Source organism: Daktulosphaira vitifoliae, unplaced genomic scaffold, assembly GCF_025091365.1.
Source record: "Daktulosphaira vitifoliae isolate Bord-2020 unplaced genomic scaffold, ASM2509136v1 Scaffold_1, whole genome shotgun sequence".
In the NCBI taxonomy this organism is placed as follows: domain Eukaryota; kingdom Metazoa; phylum Arthropoda; class Insecta; order Hemiptera; family Phylloxeridae; genus Daktulosphaira; species Daktulosphaira vitifoliae.
Window position 1 is genome coordinate 22,756,796 of NW_026099572.1, and position 18,515 is coordinate 22,775,310.

At 26.0% G+C, this 18,515-nt stretch overlaps 2 protein-coding genes across 4 annotated transcripts in view; one reads left to right on the forward strand and one right to left on the reverse strand.

Moving 5' to 3' along the window:
• Positions 1–18,515, reverse strand: part of LOC126895145 (protein amalgam-like) — a 181,079-nt gene that overhangs the window by 67,168 nt on the left and 95,396 nt on the right. The window lies entirely within an intron of this gene.
• Positions 1,686–18,515, forward strand: part of LOC126895143 (probable cytochrome P450 6a18) — a 34,517-nt gene continuing 17,687 nt past the window's right edge. Inside the window, exons 1-3 of one of the 2 annotated variants that reach the window (XM_050666672.1) lie at positions 1,686–1,840; positions 1,920–2,116; positions 9,990–10,673. In XM_050666672.1, the coding sequence (XP_050522629.1) occupies positions 9,998–10,673 (676 nt within the window). In that variant the 5' untranslated portion in view covers positions 1,686–1,840; positions 1,920–2,116; positions 9,990–9,997. Of the gene's footprint in view, positions 1,841–1,884; positions 2,117–9,989; positions 10,674–18,515 lie in introns of those variants that run through there. The other variant, XM_050666673.1, reaches the window with a different exon arrangement.

Genomic DNA, 18,515 nt, shown 5'->3' on the forward strand with positions numbered 1-18,515 from the left:
GGCAAAAAAAATTATATGGTTTTCCAAATAAACGCACAACTACTATTGAGAATGACTGCGTCCACGAAAATAATGGAAAAAGTAAAGTCTAAATTGTGTTCTAATAAGAAGAGGGTAACCAGTAAACTACTGTGGTTTGCCAGTTTTACAAAAATGTTCAATAGTATTTAAAAATTAAAATATATACATACATATAAATGGTGTAAAAAATATCTTAAAAAATCCAATTTTAAGGTTTTTTTTTAAAAAAATAGTATTCTTAAATATAAATCATTTTTATTTTTCGATTCAAAATATTTTTTTCTTCAAATTCTAAACAATATATACCTACAATTGTGTAATAAAATTAGAAAATATTAGGAATTTCCATTAAATGTAAACACCAGGCAGTGGTGATGGAACTGAAGGGCGGAGAGCAACTGCCCTCGCAATCATTTAATTCATTATATGAGACTTAGCCTTCCCATGGAAATATTTTTCTAGACCAATTTGAATTCAAATATGCTATTAGACTTTTTATATCATATCTGATTTTTGAGATATTTACTCATTAGTAAAAATGTAAGTAATTTTTATTTTTTTTAATTTTTAATGATTTTCTAAAAATCTACATTTAAACTTAAAGATTGTACAGTATACTTTAAGATAAACAATACATCTATCCAAAATCTCGATTTCTTTGAGTTATTGGGCGTTAAAGACAATAATTATACAGTTTTTGTTAAAAATGGACAATTGACAATAGTATATCATAGAAATTAAAGATCTTCAACGTTCAAAACTAATTCAAATTATAGCTTATTTAATGTACTATTCAATTAAATATAGAAAGATTTTTCAACGACATTAGTCATCCGCCTCCATAATCATATAATTTTTTTTTCTTGATCTAACTATTTGAATAATGCATAAATTAAAATAAAAATTTCAGTGGTAATAAAAACAATTACCTAACTTTCAACATATATTTTTTTTGAAAATCTTATCATTAACCAATGTTCTACCAAAAACTTAAGACTTATCAACTATTGGCCAATTAAAACAAAAATCATACAATATTCGATAAAAATGTCCAATTTTGTGACTTTTTGTATAATGACGGAACACTTAATCATTATGTAAAATTAGAACTTATTTAATATAAAATATGATTAAAAATAGCAAGACGTTTCGACGACTTGTCTTTTATGAATAATGGATTCTAAAATCGTAAATCACGTTATGTTTTATGGATATGTTAAATTTTTTTTTAAATTTGTTTCGAATACGCATCGTATCGTTTTATGTCAGTGATTTTAATCTTTGTCAGATATCAATCAATAATAATCTAAAATATGCCTCAACTTCACTTGGAAGGATTCCTGATGTTGATTTATTGCCAACAGCATAAAAATCAATTATTTTCAATTATTCTCGATGTTTTTTAATATTTGTATAAAATTGTTCAACAAATAATTATAACATACTAATTCAGAGAAATTCTTAGTAATTTAATTCTTTGATCTTCAGAATGTAGAAAATTAGATAATTTATTGCTGTTTATAAACTCGGTTGTTATCTATAGAAAGCTAATGTTTAGTTTTAATTTGACCTTGAACTCCAAATACAATTATTATTTTCATTAGTTAACTTTTTATAACATGTAACGATTACATCAAATTATCATATGGAAGTTCATTATGTTATGTCTGTTAATTTATGATGTTAACGTTTACGCGTTAAAATATAAGATGGTAATACTTAAAAACTACACCGAAGAAAAAACCTGTTATCATTTATACGATCACAACACGACCCAAACGATTCTCCCCTTCTTTCGTTGCAATTGGTCACAACTATAGTAACGGCATAAATATTTTATTTTATCATTAGAATAATTATTTTAAGCTCTAAATCCTTTTACTTATGGTCATATTTAGATATTATGGTCAACTTATTTGGAATTAATTTGGGAGGACAACATATAAACTGCCACCGACGATCACTTTCTCCTGAACAATTTTTTCAAATCAGTCGCTCAATCGCCACTACTAACGTCACTATTGAGTCGTTCATGCTTCAAGATAACACCGGTCTAATATTTTCATAATCATAATTATTTTGAAGTTATAACCACGTGAGTACTTTAGTTCTATCACATAAATTAAAGGGAATATTGCTGTTCAGGTTATAATACTATTCTCAATTCAATTTACGTACATTATTTTTATCGCAAAACTTAATGTCGCATTCTTCGTAGAACATAAATGTTAACGTGACACTTTTATTACAAATATAAATAAATCATTATTTATTTTATTTTTAATGATGCAAAATAAAAGTAAATCTATTCATACTGAAAAATAATAATATATTTTTATTTAACAAACCTCACACACATACTATGACTACAAGATGGTGTTATATCCAAGGTCATAATATTTGACACTTTAATATAACTCAAAATAGTAAATTATTTTCTATCTAAATGTATGAACTATTTATAATAAACTTATATAATAATATCAATATAAATGCTAAAAATATGTAATTTTCATCAAGTGTGATCAAATAGTTACGTTCAATTAGTTACCCTATATTAAAATTGAATAATTAAAAAATGTGTTCCGTTTGAAAAACTATTTTATTATTTAATAAGTATATATAAATATCAAGAATATTTGAATAATATAATTATGAGATAATTCCGCATTTTTATAAAAATCAATTTTTATATTTATCAATTTAGTAAAAATGAAGACATTACCTACAACACAATAGCTACTAACTTATGTTTACATAAAGAAGTTATCCAATGCATTCTATGATCACTAGTTTTCGAATGAAAAAATTTATTTAAAACTAAAAAATGTTTGTACCCTGTCTTTTAAAAATTTTAAATTATTGGGAAACATGTTATAATATAATTCTAAAAAAGCAAGATTACGCCAACTTGGTTAAACTGAAGTTAGCTTTTTTTAGACTATTAATTATAATTACATTTTGGCTAGCTTAAGTAATGAAAATAAGAAAATTGTCTGAATTTTAAATTAAAGTTAACATGTTCTATCGTTTGAAATATCGAATCATATTTTATAAAATATTTGTTGTGAATTTAAGCGATAACCAGAAGCATTAATTTTTAAAGTTTGCATATTATTTATTTTTCATTTTAACAAATAATTAACTAAATTTAAATATGCAATTTAAATATTGTTAAAAATCTATAAGGAACCATTGTGTATCGCTATAGAAACTCAAAAATGGTTCATGCTTAAAAATTATAATGATCAATCGTAACAAAATCTCTAAATTAATAAATGTTATAGAGAAAAAAAATTTAAAGATTACCACATCAGGCCTTTCTATCATTAGTCCATTTTCAACTTTCAATTTATAATTTAGTCTAGTAGACTGTTTAAATTTGTTACATAAACATTAATATGGTATTACAATCGCGTTATATTCATGTTCAAAAAACATACTTCCTACCGTGAATGACTAATCTTTTTTGTCTCCGATGCAATTAATCATTAATACTCGTGACTTTGACTTTACTATATACGGCGGAACGTAAAAAAACATTAACAAATATTACTCTTTTATGATAGAATTATTTCTGAGTAAAATAAAAGAGCACAGGTGCGTCAAATTCTGTTAAAAGTAGTGTACATTATGCAGTGTCGTTGTGCGTTATATGAATTATAATTTTAAGTTATACAATATTACATTGGTAAAACATTCCATAACTTGAAAGTTGACTTACGGATTAGAATTTTTTTAAATGATCTCCCAGAAATGAGTCCCTTACCTGCAAAAAATAAAAATATATTCGTTAAATTATGTCAGTATTACAATGTTGTTATTAGATATCATTACACATGACCTTTTACAAATAATGAGCGTTTTATAAGTATTAAGACGCGACATTCTGTTGTTGGTGTAATGATTGTGAACTACAAGAATAATAATGTAATGTTAACACTGGTTCAGTAGTCACTGTTTCATTAAGTTCGCGGGAGGAAACATTTTTAGCTAAATAGCTTGTAGCATTTTATAATTGCCTTCTTTCTTCTTCTTCTTTCTCACCTTTATCCCAACTACTTAGATTCGGCATTCTTTATAATTTGTCAATTAAATGCACACACAATAGAAAATAATATAACTTTGCCTATTGTTATTATTCTAAACAGTTGGCGAATGATTTATTACCTATTTAGCTTCAAGCAAGAGTAGTCAAATAATATAACCGAAAGTCCGGTAGACTTTATTTTAGCAGATAGATATTTTCCCTGTACAATCATAAACATCTCTTTTAGCATAGCATTTTTTACTGAGAAGAACTTGCGACATTTTTTTATACTTAATATCTTCTATTATTATTCCCTGGAAACGTATTCGAGTGAGTTGCATAATTCTTTTAAACTGTATATTATAAGGCTACGTTTAAAATATAAAAGAAATGAACTGGCGGTGGCTCGAAAAACTTTTGATCCTAGTCCAATCCTTGTGAAATGGAACATCTGCTGGACTTTTCTTTCTTTGTTAACGTCAATAGCAAGTTTTTCATTCAAAAATACTAAGCAAAACCTGAACTTTACACATTATATATATATATAAATAAAATAAGTATCATGTATTAGTAATACAAAATCATGAAATCTGTGTATGACCGTGTGAAATAGTAATATTGAATTCAATTGTTAAAAATCATAACATTTTTTATCACAAAATTTAAATAAATCAAACATAGTTGGCTTTTAATAATCACTGAAAATGAAATTTAAAAATAAATCTGAAGGAACAATTAAACACATTTTAAGAATGGTTAAATTCCTTAACAAATAAATTCACAACAAAAATCTAATCGACGTAATTTATTATGGTTATCCGAGAAAAAAACGATTGTTTCAATGACTGGAAAGCTTTTTTTTTCATTAAATGGTAATGAAATAGAAGCTACTGATTCATTCATGTTAAAAAAAAAAAAAAAATTTATATTTATATTTATTTAATAAGCTTTATAAATAAGTTTTTTTTTCATTGGCATTATAATTAACATTTAATTATAACTCTGTCATTAGATGTTGCGTATTATCCATTAAGTATTAATATATGTCATAAATTATTATTTTATTCGATATTCAGTATCAAGATTAAAAATAAAACTACCATGCAATATTCGTGTCTAGATAATAAAAAAATATTTTCATCAATACTTTTGTACAATATATTTTATTATTCTGTTAATATACTTTGAGTACTTTAAAACTAATAACGCTACGAAATTCAAATAACTTCTGTAATATATTTTTATTATTTAAAATATTTATGATATGATAATAAAATCAATAAAATATAAGCATATTAGAGTAAGCAAAGAGTTTTTGATCCATTGTTTGAGCCAAAAAAAAATATATGTATATTTTAATTTTTAAACTATTACACTAATATTATTATCTTATGTTTATCTTAAAAGTTTTATACGTTTTATTGTGAAATTTAAAGAAATTAAACTTTTTTTTAATCCTGTTGCTCAGTTGAAGGAGCGTCTTTTGTGTGTAGTTTAATAAAAGAAAAAGAGTATAACTAGTTATTTCTTATTAACTCAGGTCAGGGTAATCTATTGTTTCGCCAGTCGACTATAATAAGGAGAAAATTAATTTTCTTAAAATTGATTCACTTTTAAGTTCATTATTAATGGAAATAAAATAATCTATTAAAAATTATTTTTAAAATCATTGTGAAGCATATAAAATTTAATCCCGATTGTTATATTAACTGTTTAAAGTATAATGATCAAATTTCTTATGAAAAATTACTCTCATATTTTAATACTAATTCTAAACAAACCAATAGGAATCTTAACACACAGACTGTTGTTTTTAATAATGTTTGTTTCGTATTCGTTTTCGTGCAATATCCCTTAATTATTATTTCTACTGCTTGCGTTGCTAAGTTCACATACTACACACTTTTAATTAAACGTCGCTTATTAAAACAACACCTTATTCAAGTGTCTCTGAAAGGCAGATACTTGTTTTGACGCATAAAATCCGAGCATAATTAAAGTTTAAAAAAAATAATATATAATAATCATAATTACATATCCGTAACTCAAACCTAATTATGGCACAATATCTTAAAATTCATAAAAATCACTTGTTTGACATACGCGAATGCAATGTAAAAAAGCAAAACTTTTTAAAATATAAAATAATGGAATACATAACATTGGAACGAAATAGTTAAAATTTCATAAATTATAAGAGTTTTTCCATCAGTCTGCAAATGAGTCATACATTTTTTAGTACTTATATTTCGGGCCTAGTGTAGGTAATAACCAATTTAATGTGTTAGTGAAAAGGGTGAACATTTTATGATCTATAATAATATAATACTGTTGGTACTAATAGAGATACGACATTTTAACACCTTCCTGACAAATCGTGCGTTACTTATTCTTTAATTCCGAAAATCGCACACGACAGTCAGATTAATTCGTGTACAGTTTAAGAATTTAGAAATGAAATACACAGAAAAAAATACGACTACAATATCTTTAATACAATGGCCACTGCAATTTCGACAGTTGTAATAACTAAATACTTGGTTAACCCAATAATTTATTGAGTTATTTAAACCGTCTTTGTAAAAGTTCTCACCTCATTAACTATTTATTATTTCCGTGTGTGTTGCATAATATTGCAATTTTACTAATGACATTCTATAAGACGATATATAAAGAATTGTAATGACCCTAATCGTTACGCACATGACATCAATCAATAATTATTACCAATCGTTCCAAAAATATTTGTAAATAACATCCCGCGAATCATTTAAAATTGATTAAAAAACATTAGAAAACACATATGTTTTAACAATAACGTAATTTACGTCTCATTATTATTTTATTAAGAAAATAAATTATTTCATTAAATTTGCACGAACTTAAGACTATTAAAATAATAAACATATGAATTTCATAAAAAGTTTTTCGTTGTCTGGTGGTAAATATTTTAAATTAAAGTATGTTATAATAAATAATATAATGTCAGCAACGCATAAAATTTGGATAATAAATGTGGATATTATGTTATAGGTAGAAAAAAGTTTTATAATTGGATACGTGTGCTTAATTATTTACGATACTATATCGTGTTTCCAGAACGTAAAGTAGTTAATTGGACATTTTGTTTGGTGAAAAAAGTTTTAAATGTATTATTATTTGCATACACTCAAAATCCCTTAGTTCGTACGACGTCGATTGCATAAATATTAGATGGAAAAATCTTATTTTTTCTATTTGTAATTAATAATAAACAGTTATTTAAATTTAATCATATAGACATAAATTGTCATAAAACTGTTTACATAAGAAAGACATACAAATTAATAAAAATGTTTTTTCGCGCTGAGAGTAAACTGAGAAAATTGATGTTATAAGAAGAGCAGTAATATAAATGTCAAAAAGATCTCATACGTAACCTTTTATTATACTCAATTTTAATAAAATATAAATGCAATTACCAAAGTTATTGGAAATTCTATTATTTTCTCTTATTCCTCTAATGCATAGATTTCTTGTAGGAGGTCACATAAATAGAATAAACCATTCGCCTATATTTATAAAAACATTATTTAATTTTTTATGAATTCTTTCCCAGCATAAGACTAAATTTGAATTTATATTATAGAAAGCGGTCCCGCTTGTTTTGACAAATCCTAAAATTTTTAATACAGTAACTATTTTTTTTATTATTTTTACGCTTAGAACTACAATAATAATATTATAATATTTTTTGAAATTTATTTGAATTTCTTATCTAGAAATACTAGATATTAAACCAAAATAACTAAATATTTTGCCTGTCTTAAAACTACTTTCATAACTGTGTAACATATGTCAAACTACATATGAAAAACACTAATGGAATGTTAAGTTTATTTCTTAATGGCTTAAATTCTCATTTTTGTTTATTTCTTCATTATTATTATGTCCACTTATTATATGCATAGCATATTTAATAATTCAAATATGGATGGGGCAATATTTTTTGGATGTTCTTGGTTATTATGTTATCTGGTTTTTGGTTGTTATATGATTTCAAATAATTAAAAAAAAAACAAATTCAAACAGTCTTAGAAACGGTACTAACAACATGTTATAAAGTTGTATGACTATTTAAAAGTGATGAATTATAATTCTGATAAAACGTTAATGATAAGTCTAAAATTTTAAGATATGACATGAGATGAATTATTATTATTAGGCACACAACGAGTATGTAATTAGTATTAGAAGTTAGCTGACATTATGGATTATTAAGTATAAGTATGATAGTAAAATATATGTAACTCATTTTCGCGCGAACAGCAAGGTGAAAGTCATCAGATCATCAGTCACCTCGTGAATCATTGTATTATATTGTAGAAGATTAAGTATTTATTCAAAAATTAATGGCATATGACAGTCGCCGTAATATATTAAACATTGCATCATCATACATTCATTATGATTCTTATTAAAGAAATATAGATAGCATCCAATTCCAAATATAATATTAATGTAATTGTATTATTTTAAATTATAGTTCTATAAGAATTTTGCTAATTTACCATATTTTTGATAAACAAGAAAAAATTGAATGAACATATAATATTTGTAGCGAGTAATTTCCTGTAAATGCAGTGATCATTGCATATGAAATAATTATCACTGGTAAATCCTGTGATGAAAACTGACACAATTTTTTCAAAAGATTTGCCTACGGGCCTGAATGAATGATTCCTTTAATATTTAATAATTATTTAGACACTAATGTTGTAGGAAACATTTATTTTTAGTTATGCTTTGACCTTCAATTTATTTTTAACGTTAATGGCATATTATATTAAGCGAACATATACACTGTGTTTTGCAGTTAATAAACAAATTTTTAAAACTGATGAATAATTGTGTTAGTACACCTATTCGATTAAAGTTATTTCCGTTCCTTTGCAGTTTATCAAAAACTAATTTTTACAAAAATGTATTGCATTATTTATGAAATACTATAATTGGAATTTTAGTGCAGTGTTCATATTACGGTTATATTTTATTTCTTAACATTTTTATCGCTATTTGTAGGTATATATTGAATAAACATGTGTTCACAGCTAGCCAAGAAATACTGATTTTTTGCGAAAAATGTAGTAAACAACCCAGTGTAGAAGAATAGTTGATCATAAAAGAATTAAAAAAAAAAATTAATCTTAATGACATTATAATAATTATAATGTCATTAAGATTAATTATTCAATTTAATAAGATTCAATTATTGAATTAATATTAAATTATTGAATGTCAAAAATTAAAATTAGTCATCGATTTACTATTACTTGGAAAACGTGTTTAACTCAAAATGTAACCTTATTTAAATAAAAATAAATATTAAGCTCTATAATAGAAGTAAATTACGCTTAAAAATATTTACGAAAATTAAAAAAATATATAGAAGTTTTGAGTAGTTTTTAAACATCTATAATAATTTGAATTTGTACTGAAGACGCTGTGTATTTATAAAACAAAGCGGTTCGTAAGTATGTTGCGTAAGTAGTGTGATCGAATTACACGCATAATATAAAAATATTTTAAACTAATTTTCAAATGTTTTAAATTTTTCACATCAAATTTTTATTCATAAAAAAAAAAGATCAAACACAATAAAACTTCAATCATAAGTAGCCCATCGTATCAATAATTTTATATTGAATACTATTACTAATTTATTTATTATTGGTCAGATAGTTTATTTTTGAGCTATAGACGTTTTTGTAAAATATTCCCTTCAGTTTCTGTGCATTCAGATCACATTAGTTACGCGCATAATTAGAACGCGCTGTTCTCTCAAATGCACTGTGTCTATACTAAAAAAACAATAATTTTAGCTTTGATGCGAAGCTGTGTAGGTTTTGATTTTGTTATTTTGTAGATAAGTTTTATTAATAAATTATACTTTCTTTAGATTTTATCATGGCGTTTTCGACGTTGAGTTTTCAAGCATTGTCACTCATCTTATTCACTCTGACAATATTAATAGTTTCATTAATTCGAAAAAAGCGTAATTATTGGTACAGTCGAGCAATACCAGTGGCTAAAGGTCAATCGGTTCTTTCTACTCTGCCAGTTTGTAGACTGAACGAAAAACACTTAACATCATATCGAAACATTGCTATTGAAACGCCAATAGTTGGGTTACATGATGCTGGTAAACCATGTGTTTTAATATGTGATGTACAAGCAGCATCAATTGTATTGAGTAATGACGGCTTTGTCGAAGACACTGAAATCTCGCAGGCTCATACCCATAGCAAAATACCGAATGTAATAACCGAAGATAACATGCAAGTTGTAATGCCAGCAATGGCAGAGTGTGTTAAAGAATTAGCTGTATCTTTGGAAGGTTTGGCGAATCGTAAAATGACCATAGCTCCTTGGGCAGCGTTGAAAAGATGTGCGTCTAATACAGTCGCAACTTGTGTTTATGGAGAAACAATGATAGACTCTAGAATGAAAGCATTTGAAGAACTATGTAATGTGGCAATGAAATATGAAAAGACACAGACCGCCGGCAAGCATTTGATTTCTTATGAGAACGCGTTGTCAGCTAACTGTATCAAAACAATGCTGTGCAAAGCTGCCAATATTGGTAAGGAAAATAATATGACAATAGCAATCGATTATAGATTTTAAATTATCTCTTGATTTTACATAAAATCACTAAAAGCTTTTATTATAACTAATTAGTTCTTCTCATCGTTTATCGCCTCATGCATAATCAACAAGGTAATATTATTAACTGCTACCTAGTCAGTTACAATTCATCATCAACATAACGTTTAATTTTTTGGTGGCTGTACTCACAGGAACTGATGGTATAAAATCGTATAAATTTTTTTATATTTTCTTATGAACGGAATGCTTATTTTATTTGAAACCGAAAGTTTGTGACCACTTACTATTTCTTATAATCGATTTTAGCGATTAAAAAATTCGAATTATTATACAATATAAAAAACTGAATATCTTAAGAATACTTTGTTTTTTAGGATTACTTGTACGGTCATCTTTGATATTGCTTTACACTGATATTGCTCAAAGTTTACAGTAAAGTATTAATTGAGTAAAAATATTCGGAGAAAAATAATTCAACTTTACATACATTTTTATTTTGTAGAAATAAAAAAGTTAGTAATTTACTATCCCATACTAGTGTTTCCCAAGTTATTCATAAAAACTTTTTTAACGTTTAATTGATTAGAAAACTTTGAATTTCTTTTGTGAATGGTGGTAAAAACTGATTTTATTTCTTATTAAAAAGTATTATTTTTATTTTAAACTGAAATTTTTAAATAAATGATTTTTTATCTAATTAGTTAAGGGTCATGTTGAATGAATTTATTGTTTAGAATTACTTCAATTTAACATTTTTTAAATATTTCTCATGTTAAAATAACTTTATTCGTACATTTAAATAAATAGATTTTTCTACAGAAAAACTAAATGGGAGAAAGTAAAAAGTTATTTTTTGAATTAAATAAAGAGAACAAATTTTATATTAATTTTTCAGATTAATTAATATAATAGTAGTAACAGAAATAATGAGTAAACATAGTTTTTTTTTACGAAATAAAATAATTTTTTTCGGACTTTTACAAATTCTACAGCTTATTACAAAAAAAAAAAATAAAATTGTATCACAATTGAATTTCTGAATCTGCCGCAGACATTATTTATTTAATATTATGATGTTAAATTTATGATAGTATTACTAAATATCTGACTTTGTCACCGACATTACACAAAATTTAAATTATTTATTATTTATGACTTATGGCTTACATAATAATTTACATTATATAATATAATACTTATCTTATGCATATTTTTTTTGAACTAATTGCAAAACAATTTAAATAGAAATATAATTATATTTTCGTTATTTTTCCGGCCTTTTTAAACAAACAAATTTTAGTTTTCCTATTATTTAAAATTATATTATTTGTAATAGAATGTAAATTAATTAACTTGAATATTTGTTCTTTTAATTTATTTCAAAAAAATATTGATAAAAAAAATTTATTAATTTTTTTTGTAATTTTAACACAATATTTTGATTTATGTTTAAAAATATATAAATATCATATTGAAATAATGATGCATTGTTGAACATAAAAAATCAAAAGGTCGTCATGAATGCAAATGTTACAAAGTTATTTTTTTGTCCCCCTATTTTTTAATGCGTGCTTACTTTGTCTTTAAATGTCTCCAGTGTCCAATAGTCAAATACATGTTTTTTTTTCGTTAGACAAAAAGGTATTTTATGTATGTTGCTAATATGATTCATTAAATAACATATCATGTTCGACCTTTTTTCATAAACTTAAATTGTTTTGAAATTGTATTTAAAAAATAAAAAATATACACAACAATAAGTTTCTATAAAAGTAAAATTTTTACTTATTCCAGCTCTGTATCGTTTTAAAAGTATGAAGAAATTTTCAATTTTTGTTTTCAATGTAAAATACAGGGGTATTTTAGAAAATGAAAAAGCAATAGCAACTTTTGAATAAAACAGAAAATGTTTCTCTTTTATAACAACAACTGTTTTGTTCAGCTATAAAGGTTGATTAAAATTCATATGAATTTTGATGTTGGTATTTATTTTATTTTATTATTATTATTATTATTTATATTTTACGTCTTCTCTTGTAAGCTATGTTTGTATTAAAGAAAACGGTAAAATATACATAGCCCAACATAACCGAATCGAACTCCGGTACTTATGTACTNTGTTTGTATTAAAGAAAACGGTAAAATATACATAGCCCAACATAACCGAATCGAACTCCGGTACTTATGCACTGAAGTACGAAGTGTTTCCGACTAAGTTAAGTAGACTGCTTTCCTTCAATGGAAATATCAATAACGTTTTCAAGTAAACTTCAACGAAAATAATAAAGATTATTGAGACCTAAGTTCGAAATTTATGTTTAATGACATTTAATTTTTGATCCACGTGTCTTTAAGAAAAAATAGATTTTAACTATTTTCTTAATGAAAAAGAACTTTACAAATCGTTATCAAAATTGACGAGTTTATGTTTATATTATAATAATAATTATTATATTATCAAATTATGATTAATATAAATAATTTATATTAATCATAATTTGACTTTTACTGGTTAATCTGATTTGCAAAACGTTGTTTAAAAACTATAACATAAAAATTTTCACTTTGAAAAATAATTTGCTGGAGCTAAGTTATTGATATTAAATATTCGTATAATAAATAGACTTAAAATAATAAATAATAAATAGACTTAAATTCTAATGTGCCAAAAGAAGTAGTTTTGCAGAATATATGATTATGTATTACATAAAGAATAGTGTTGAAAAAATGAATAGCAGCAAAAGAAAATTGTTACAGTAAATGCAATAAGTTTAATCTAATTATACTTGTTCGTAATTAGTATCCGTAACTACACGAACAGCAGTATTGTGTTTAAATAATAAAAATCAGTAAGTTAATATTAATAATATCTTATTATAAGGGAAAATGCCAAAAGAATGGAGGAATAGTATTGTGGTGTCGATTTAAAAGCTAAGGAGACATACAGGAGTGCGGAAATTATAGAAACATAAAGTTTAATAAGACATAGTTAATAAGACAATAAAAAGAGAAATATCAGTAACAATTTAATCAAAACCAATTTGTTTTTTTTGCCTGGAAAATCAACGATGGAGCCAGTTTTTTGTGTAAGGCAACTAATAGAAAAGTTTAGGGAAAAGAAGAAAAAGCTATGTATGGTGTTTATAGATTTTGAGAAAACGTTTGATAGAGTACCGAAAAGAGTTTAAAGTGGGTATTAATGAGAAAAGGAGTCCTGAAAAGGATATGTATATCCTTATATGTATTAATATAATAGAGGATATGTATGATGGCATTTGTACCAGGGTAAAAAGCGTAGGAGTAAAAAAAAGTTTTAAGGTAAAAGTAGGAGTGTACCAAGGTTCTGATCTAAGTCCTTACTTATTTTCTACAGTGATAGCTGAAAGTACTAGAGGTATACAAGGAGATGTACTGTGGTGCATGTCGTTCGTTGACGATATAGTGTTAATAGGAGTAAATAGAAAGGAAATTAATCAAAGGCTAGAGGTGAGGAGATCAGCTCCTGAAGGAAAAGGATTAAGAATAAGTAGCAGTAAGATAGAGTATATAAAGTACGAGTTTGGCAAGGACCAACACGAGGTAAGTGAAATGAGATTAGCGACAATAGGTGGGGACTCGATAGAAGGGAACATTTTAATGTCTTTAGGGTCAGTTGTGCAAAAGAACAGTGGTATTGACGAGGATTTAAAGTGGAGAGAAGCGTTTGGTGTTTTATGCGATAAGAAAATTCGCATGAAAGGTAATTTCTATAAAACTGTAGTAAGACCAACTATGATATATGGTTCAGTGTTGGGCGGTTGACAAGAGAATAGACGAGAGAATGAGTGTAGGAGAGATAAGAATGCTCAGATGCATGAACTAAGTGACTAGACAAGATAGGATAAGGAACGAAAATATAAGAGGCAGTATAGGTATAGCGTCAATCGTAGATGAGATGAGAGAAAAAAATATACTTAAATGGTTTGGTCATGTTTTCAGGTGAGAGGAATCGGAAGCTATAAGAACAGTGTTATGTAAATGAATGTTGAAGGAAGATGAGGTAGGGGAAGACCAAAAAAGAGATGGAGGGATGTTACTGAATTCGATATGTTTTATACAAAGACGGTTTTTGTGTGCGTAGATGATGTGAGAGATCGTATCAAGTGAAAGTTCATGATAAAGGACGACCAACCCCAAATAGTTTACAAAAATATGAGGAAAAGAAGAAGAAGTAAGTTAATCGTGAAGTACTAAAAAAAATCTTAAACATGTTCACTGTCTTCAATAATTAATTATAAAAGTATCAATTAATTAGCAAATTAAAAAATCGAATACAAAAATTCAATTCTAGTTGTTATTTCGAAATCGAGAGTTCAATAGAAAATATCATGTGATTTCTGAGAACAATTATAGAAAAGTCAAACTTCCTGATTAGCATATCCAATAAATGAAAGTGTGATTTACATTAGACAAACATTATCTAATTTTTTTACTGACGTAAAAAAACGTAAATGGATAATGTTTAATTGTACTTGAACTCCAGACTCAATTACTTTATTGAGAAAGTGATCTTTTTTCATTTAACCTTGACAACCGGTCTGACGAATAAAAGAAAATAAAGCGACTATCCGTTCTATACTATCTCGTAATTTCTTTGTAACCTACACAAGATTACGTCAAATATTTTATGAGCAGACATCTGTTTTGAGTATTGGTTTATGTCACCTTCACTTTCATTGTAGAAAATCAAACGTTCAAGATTAGTCATGTCTATATTCCAATGTCTTCGTAATTCGCAAAAAGAAACCGACCAACTTCCATTTTACGATTACCGTATAATTACGACTAATGCAAATATGTTGAGTAGGTAGGGCGCAGCATGTGTACTTGATAAACATCACGAACGCAGTTTGTTTTTTTAAGTTATTATTATACGCCCGTCTTATACGTGTGTACTTACAAATTATTACATTGTTATTTTACTCGTTGATCATTATTTTATAAGAATAACTCTTTTGAATTATAACTTAAGTTTCTATTTAGTAATTTTTTTTTTGACCACTACCGTAGCTACTGAAAATAATATAAATATACTATAAATAACATAAAGGTACAAAATTGCTAATAACGTTACAATTACTGGATCGTGGCTTATATTATTTTTATCGTTTTCATCTAAATATTAACCATTGTTTCCGATATACAACACAAAAGAAAAGTTTTAACATGCCAACGTGTAAGCTAATCTATACAGTGCGAGAAAATTAAGCCATAACGACGTTTGAATTTTACGAGTAATAAACACGTCAAGTATTTTTCATAATAATTTAACATTGCTCTCTCGTCTAAAGTTTAATATTATGATATTTTACTTGAGTTATTTGATAAAACTCGACTGTCGATGAAATTCAAAGGCAATAGGATTTTTACGGATTTTCAAGATCATTACGTAATGTTATTGAAAATTGTGTTTCTCAGAATTGGAACTTTGAACGTGTTAGTATTTCTAAAAGTAAACAGATTTTTTTTTAAAAATCTATTTATACGTTTGTTTTTTTCTTAAATTGAAACTATCATTATATCTTATTAGTATTAAATATCATACATAAAACTTTTATTGCCATAAAAAAGGAAAAATATAGTATCGACAAAAAATAAAAAGTAAAAATCCAATATAGTATTTAAAGTATTTTTGTTTTTATTTTTACGTTAATAATTGATGAATGAAAAATTCATTGGGTTAGTGAACTAAAGATACATGAAATAAAATTCCGATATCTAATCCACCTAAGCTATTTTTGACGTTGAGCTAAGCTTACTTATTAAATGTATAGGTATAACGATAATAAGGATGACGTATAATACAATTTTTATTCTACGCCCTTGCCTTAACATTACATTACATTATTATTTAATTAATTATTGTATTAAAAATGTATGTCCAGCAGTTAAAGATACCATTAATTATTGAAAACTTTATCGAAACATATTGTTTGTTAGACATAAATTAATTTTCCGTTAAAAGTCCATTACAGTAATATTTTTAAAAGTATAAAAATAAAAAACTTTCTCGGTAATGAAACAAAGGTTTTTTTTAACGGTTGATTAAGAAAGAAAAATTAAGTTAATAAAATAAGAAGGGCAAGAAAACCAGCGTCTAAAAACTTCTAGTAATTCTCGAGTGAAAATTCTGAATAAAAATATGTCAAGTAGTAATTTTTACACGGAAAGTGTTTTTAAAGTTATCTGAAATACAACAAAAGAGGGAATGTTTAACACAAGGACGGAGTTCATTGATATCAAAAAGCTCTTTATTACTACAACACTCTTTCAGACTCTTTGTTAATTTGCTTGTTGATGTCTCGGTTGATTTCTTTTCCCTTAGGAGCTCCGTTTAATATATTACACTTATAATTCTTTGTTATGAAAGCGAAGTTTTCATGTTTAGACATCTGAACGATTTACAATGTTGAGTAGCTATTCGAAATTAGCTTAACGTTAATCTACAATTATAAATCTACATACAGTTAAATTACATAAGTATAATTAAATTAATAAATATATTTAAATTAAACTTATACATATATGGAAACTGAAACATTTAACAATGAATACATTTCTGTTCAGATTGTGAGATTTTATACAGAGGCGTCGGAACCATTGACAGGAGAGACATTTTCCTCTCAGTCAACATACAGGAAAGAAAATCTATCAATTCGTTTTCTTTCTCCATTAAATTTGAAAAAAAAATTATGGCTGAAATAAAATATTATTGTTAGAAATCTGGATACAGTTTTAAAATTTTCTTTAATAATTTGATAAAAGAAAAACATTTATTATCAACTTCAAATTTTGTAATTATTCCATAGTATTTTGTGTATTATGATATTGTTATTATATTATCAATTGTGGCCAAGAAAATTTTATTGACCTAAGTAAAATTGCAATCAAGGTTTTGCCAAAGATAAAATTTGTTTTTTCTCAGTTCTTCATTTATATACTATAATATATAATTTAGACAAATTCATTCTTTTTAAAAATTTTATTTTGAATGTTCCATAAATCGTACTTGATTATTTCCAAAGTTATTAATAAAATAGTTACTTTTTTTTATTGTAATAAAAAAAAAAATTATAATTAATCTTGTAAATTCTATTTTAGTATAAGATCAATAATTATAAGTATTTATAATATAATATAATGGACACGGCAGTGCTTATGTAAACTGTCTCGAGTTCGAAACTCGGTCACGGGCGGCTTCATTTTCCGAGCGAGAGATCAGTTCGGTAATTAGAGTTGCCATCCCTCTCTCCGGCGACGGACTAACCACCCGTTCCTGAGTATCAATGGTTCAGAAATCTCATCCTTTAGGGGAGGCCACTATGGCCCTTAATGGGCATACAAAAGAAAAATATATGTATATATAATTAATAATTTAATAAAAAATAATATATATTATCAAGGGTAAAGTTTATAAACTACTGGATTTTTTTGTGATCACTAAAAATCACCAAAAAAATAGCTTTACCCGCTTTTTTAGCTATGTAAAAACCAAGGAAACTGACTTCCATCATTAAGTTTTTTGCCTCCCCATATAAAAAATAATTCTGTTGCTCCTGATCATTAGGGTGTCCCTTATTTATAAAATTTAAAAACTACAAAGTGCCACCCCCTAGAATTATTCGAATACATGAAAAAATAAATTGTACAAAATTTGGAGACGATTGGTCAACTCTAAGACGTGCCCCAAGGGGGTTAAAAATAACCCACCAAGGGTGATTTTTTAGTTTTTTATGTCTATCTCAAAAACTTTAGCTTTTGCGAAAAAGTTTATTCG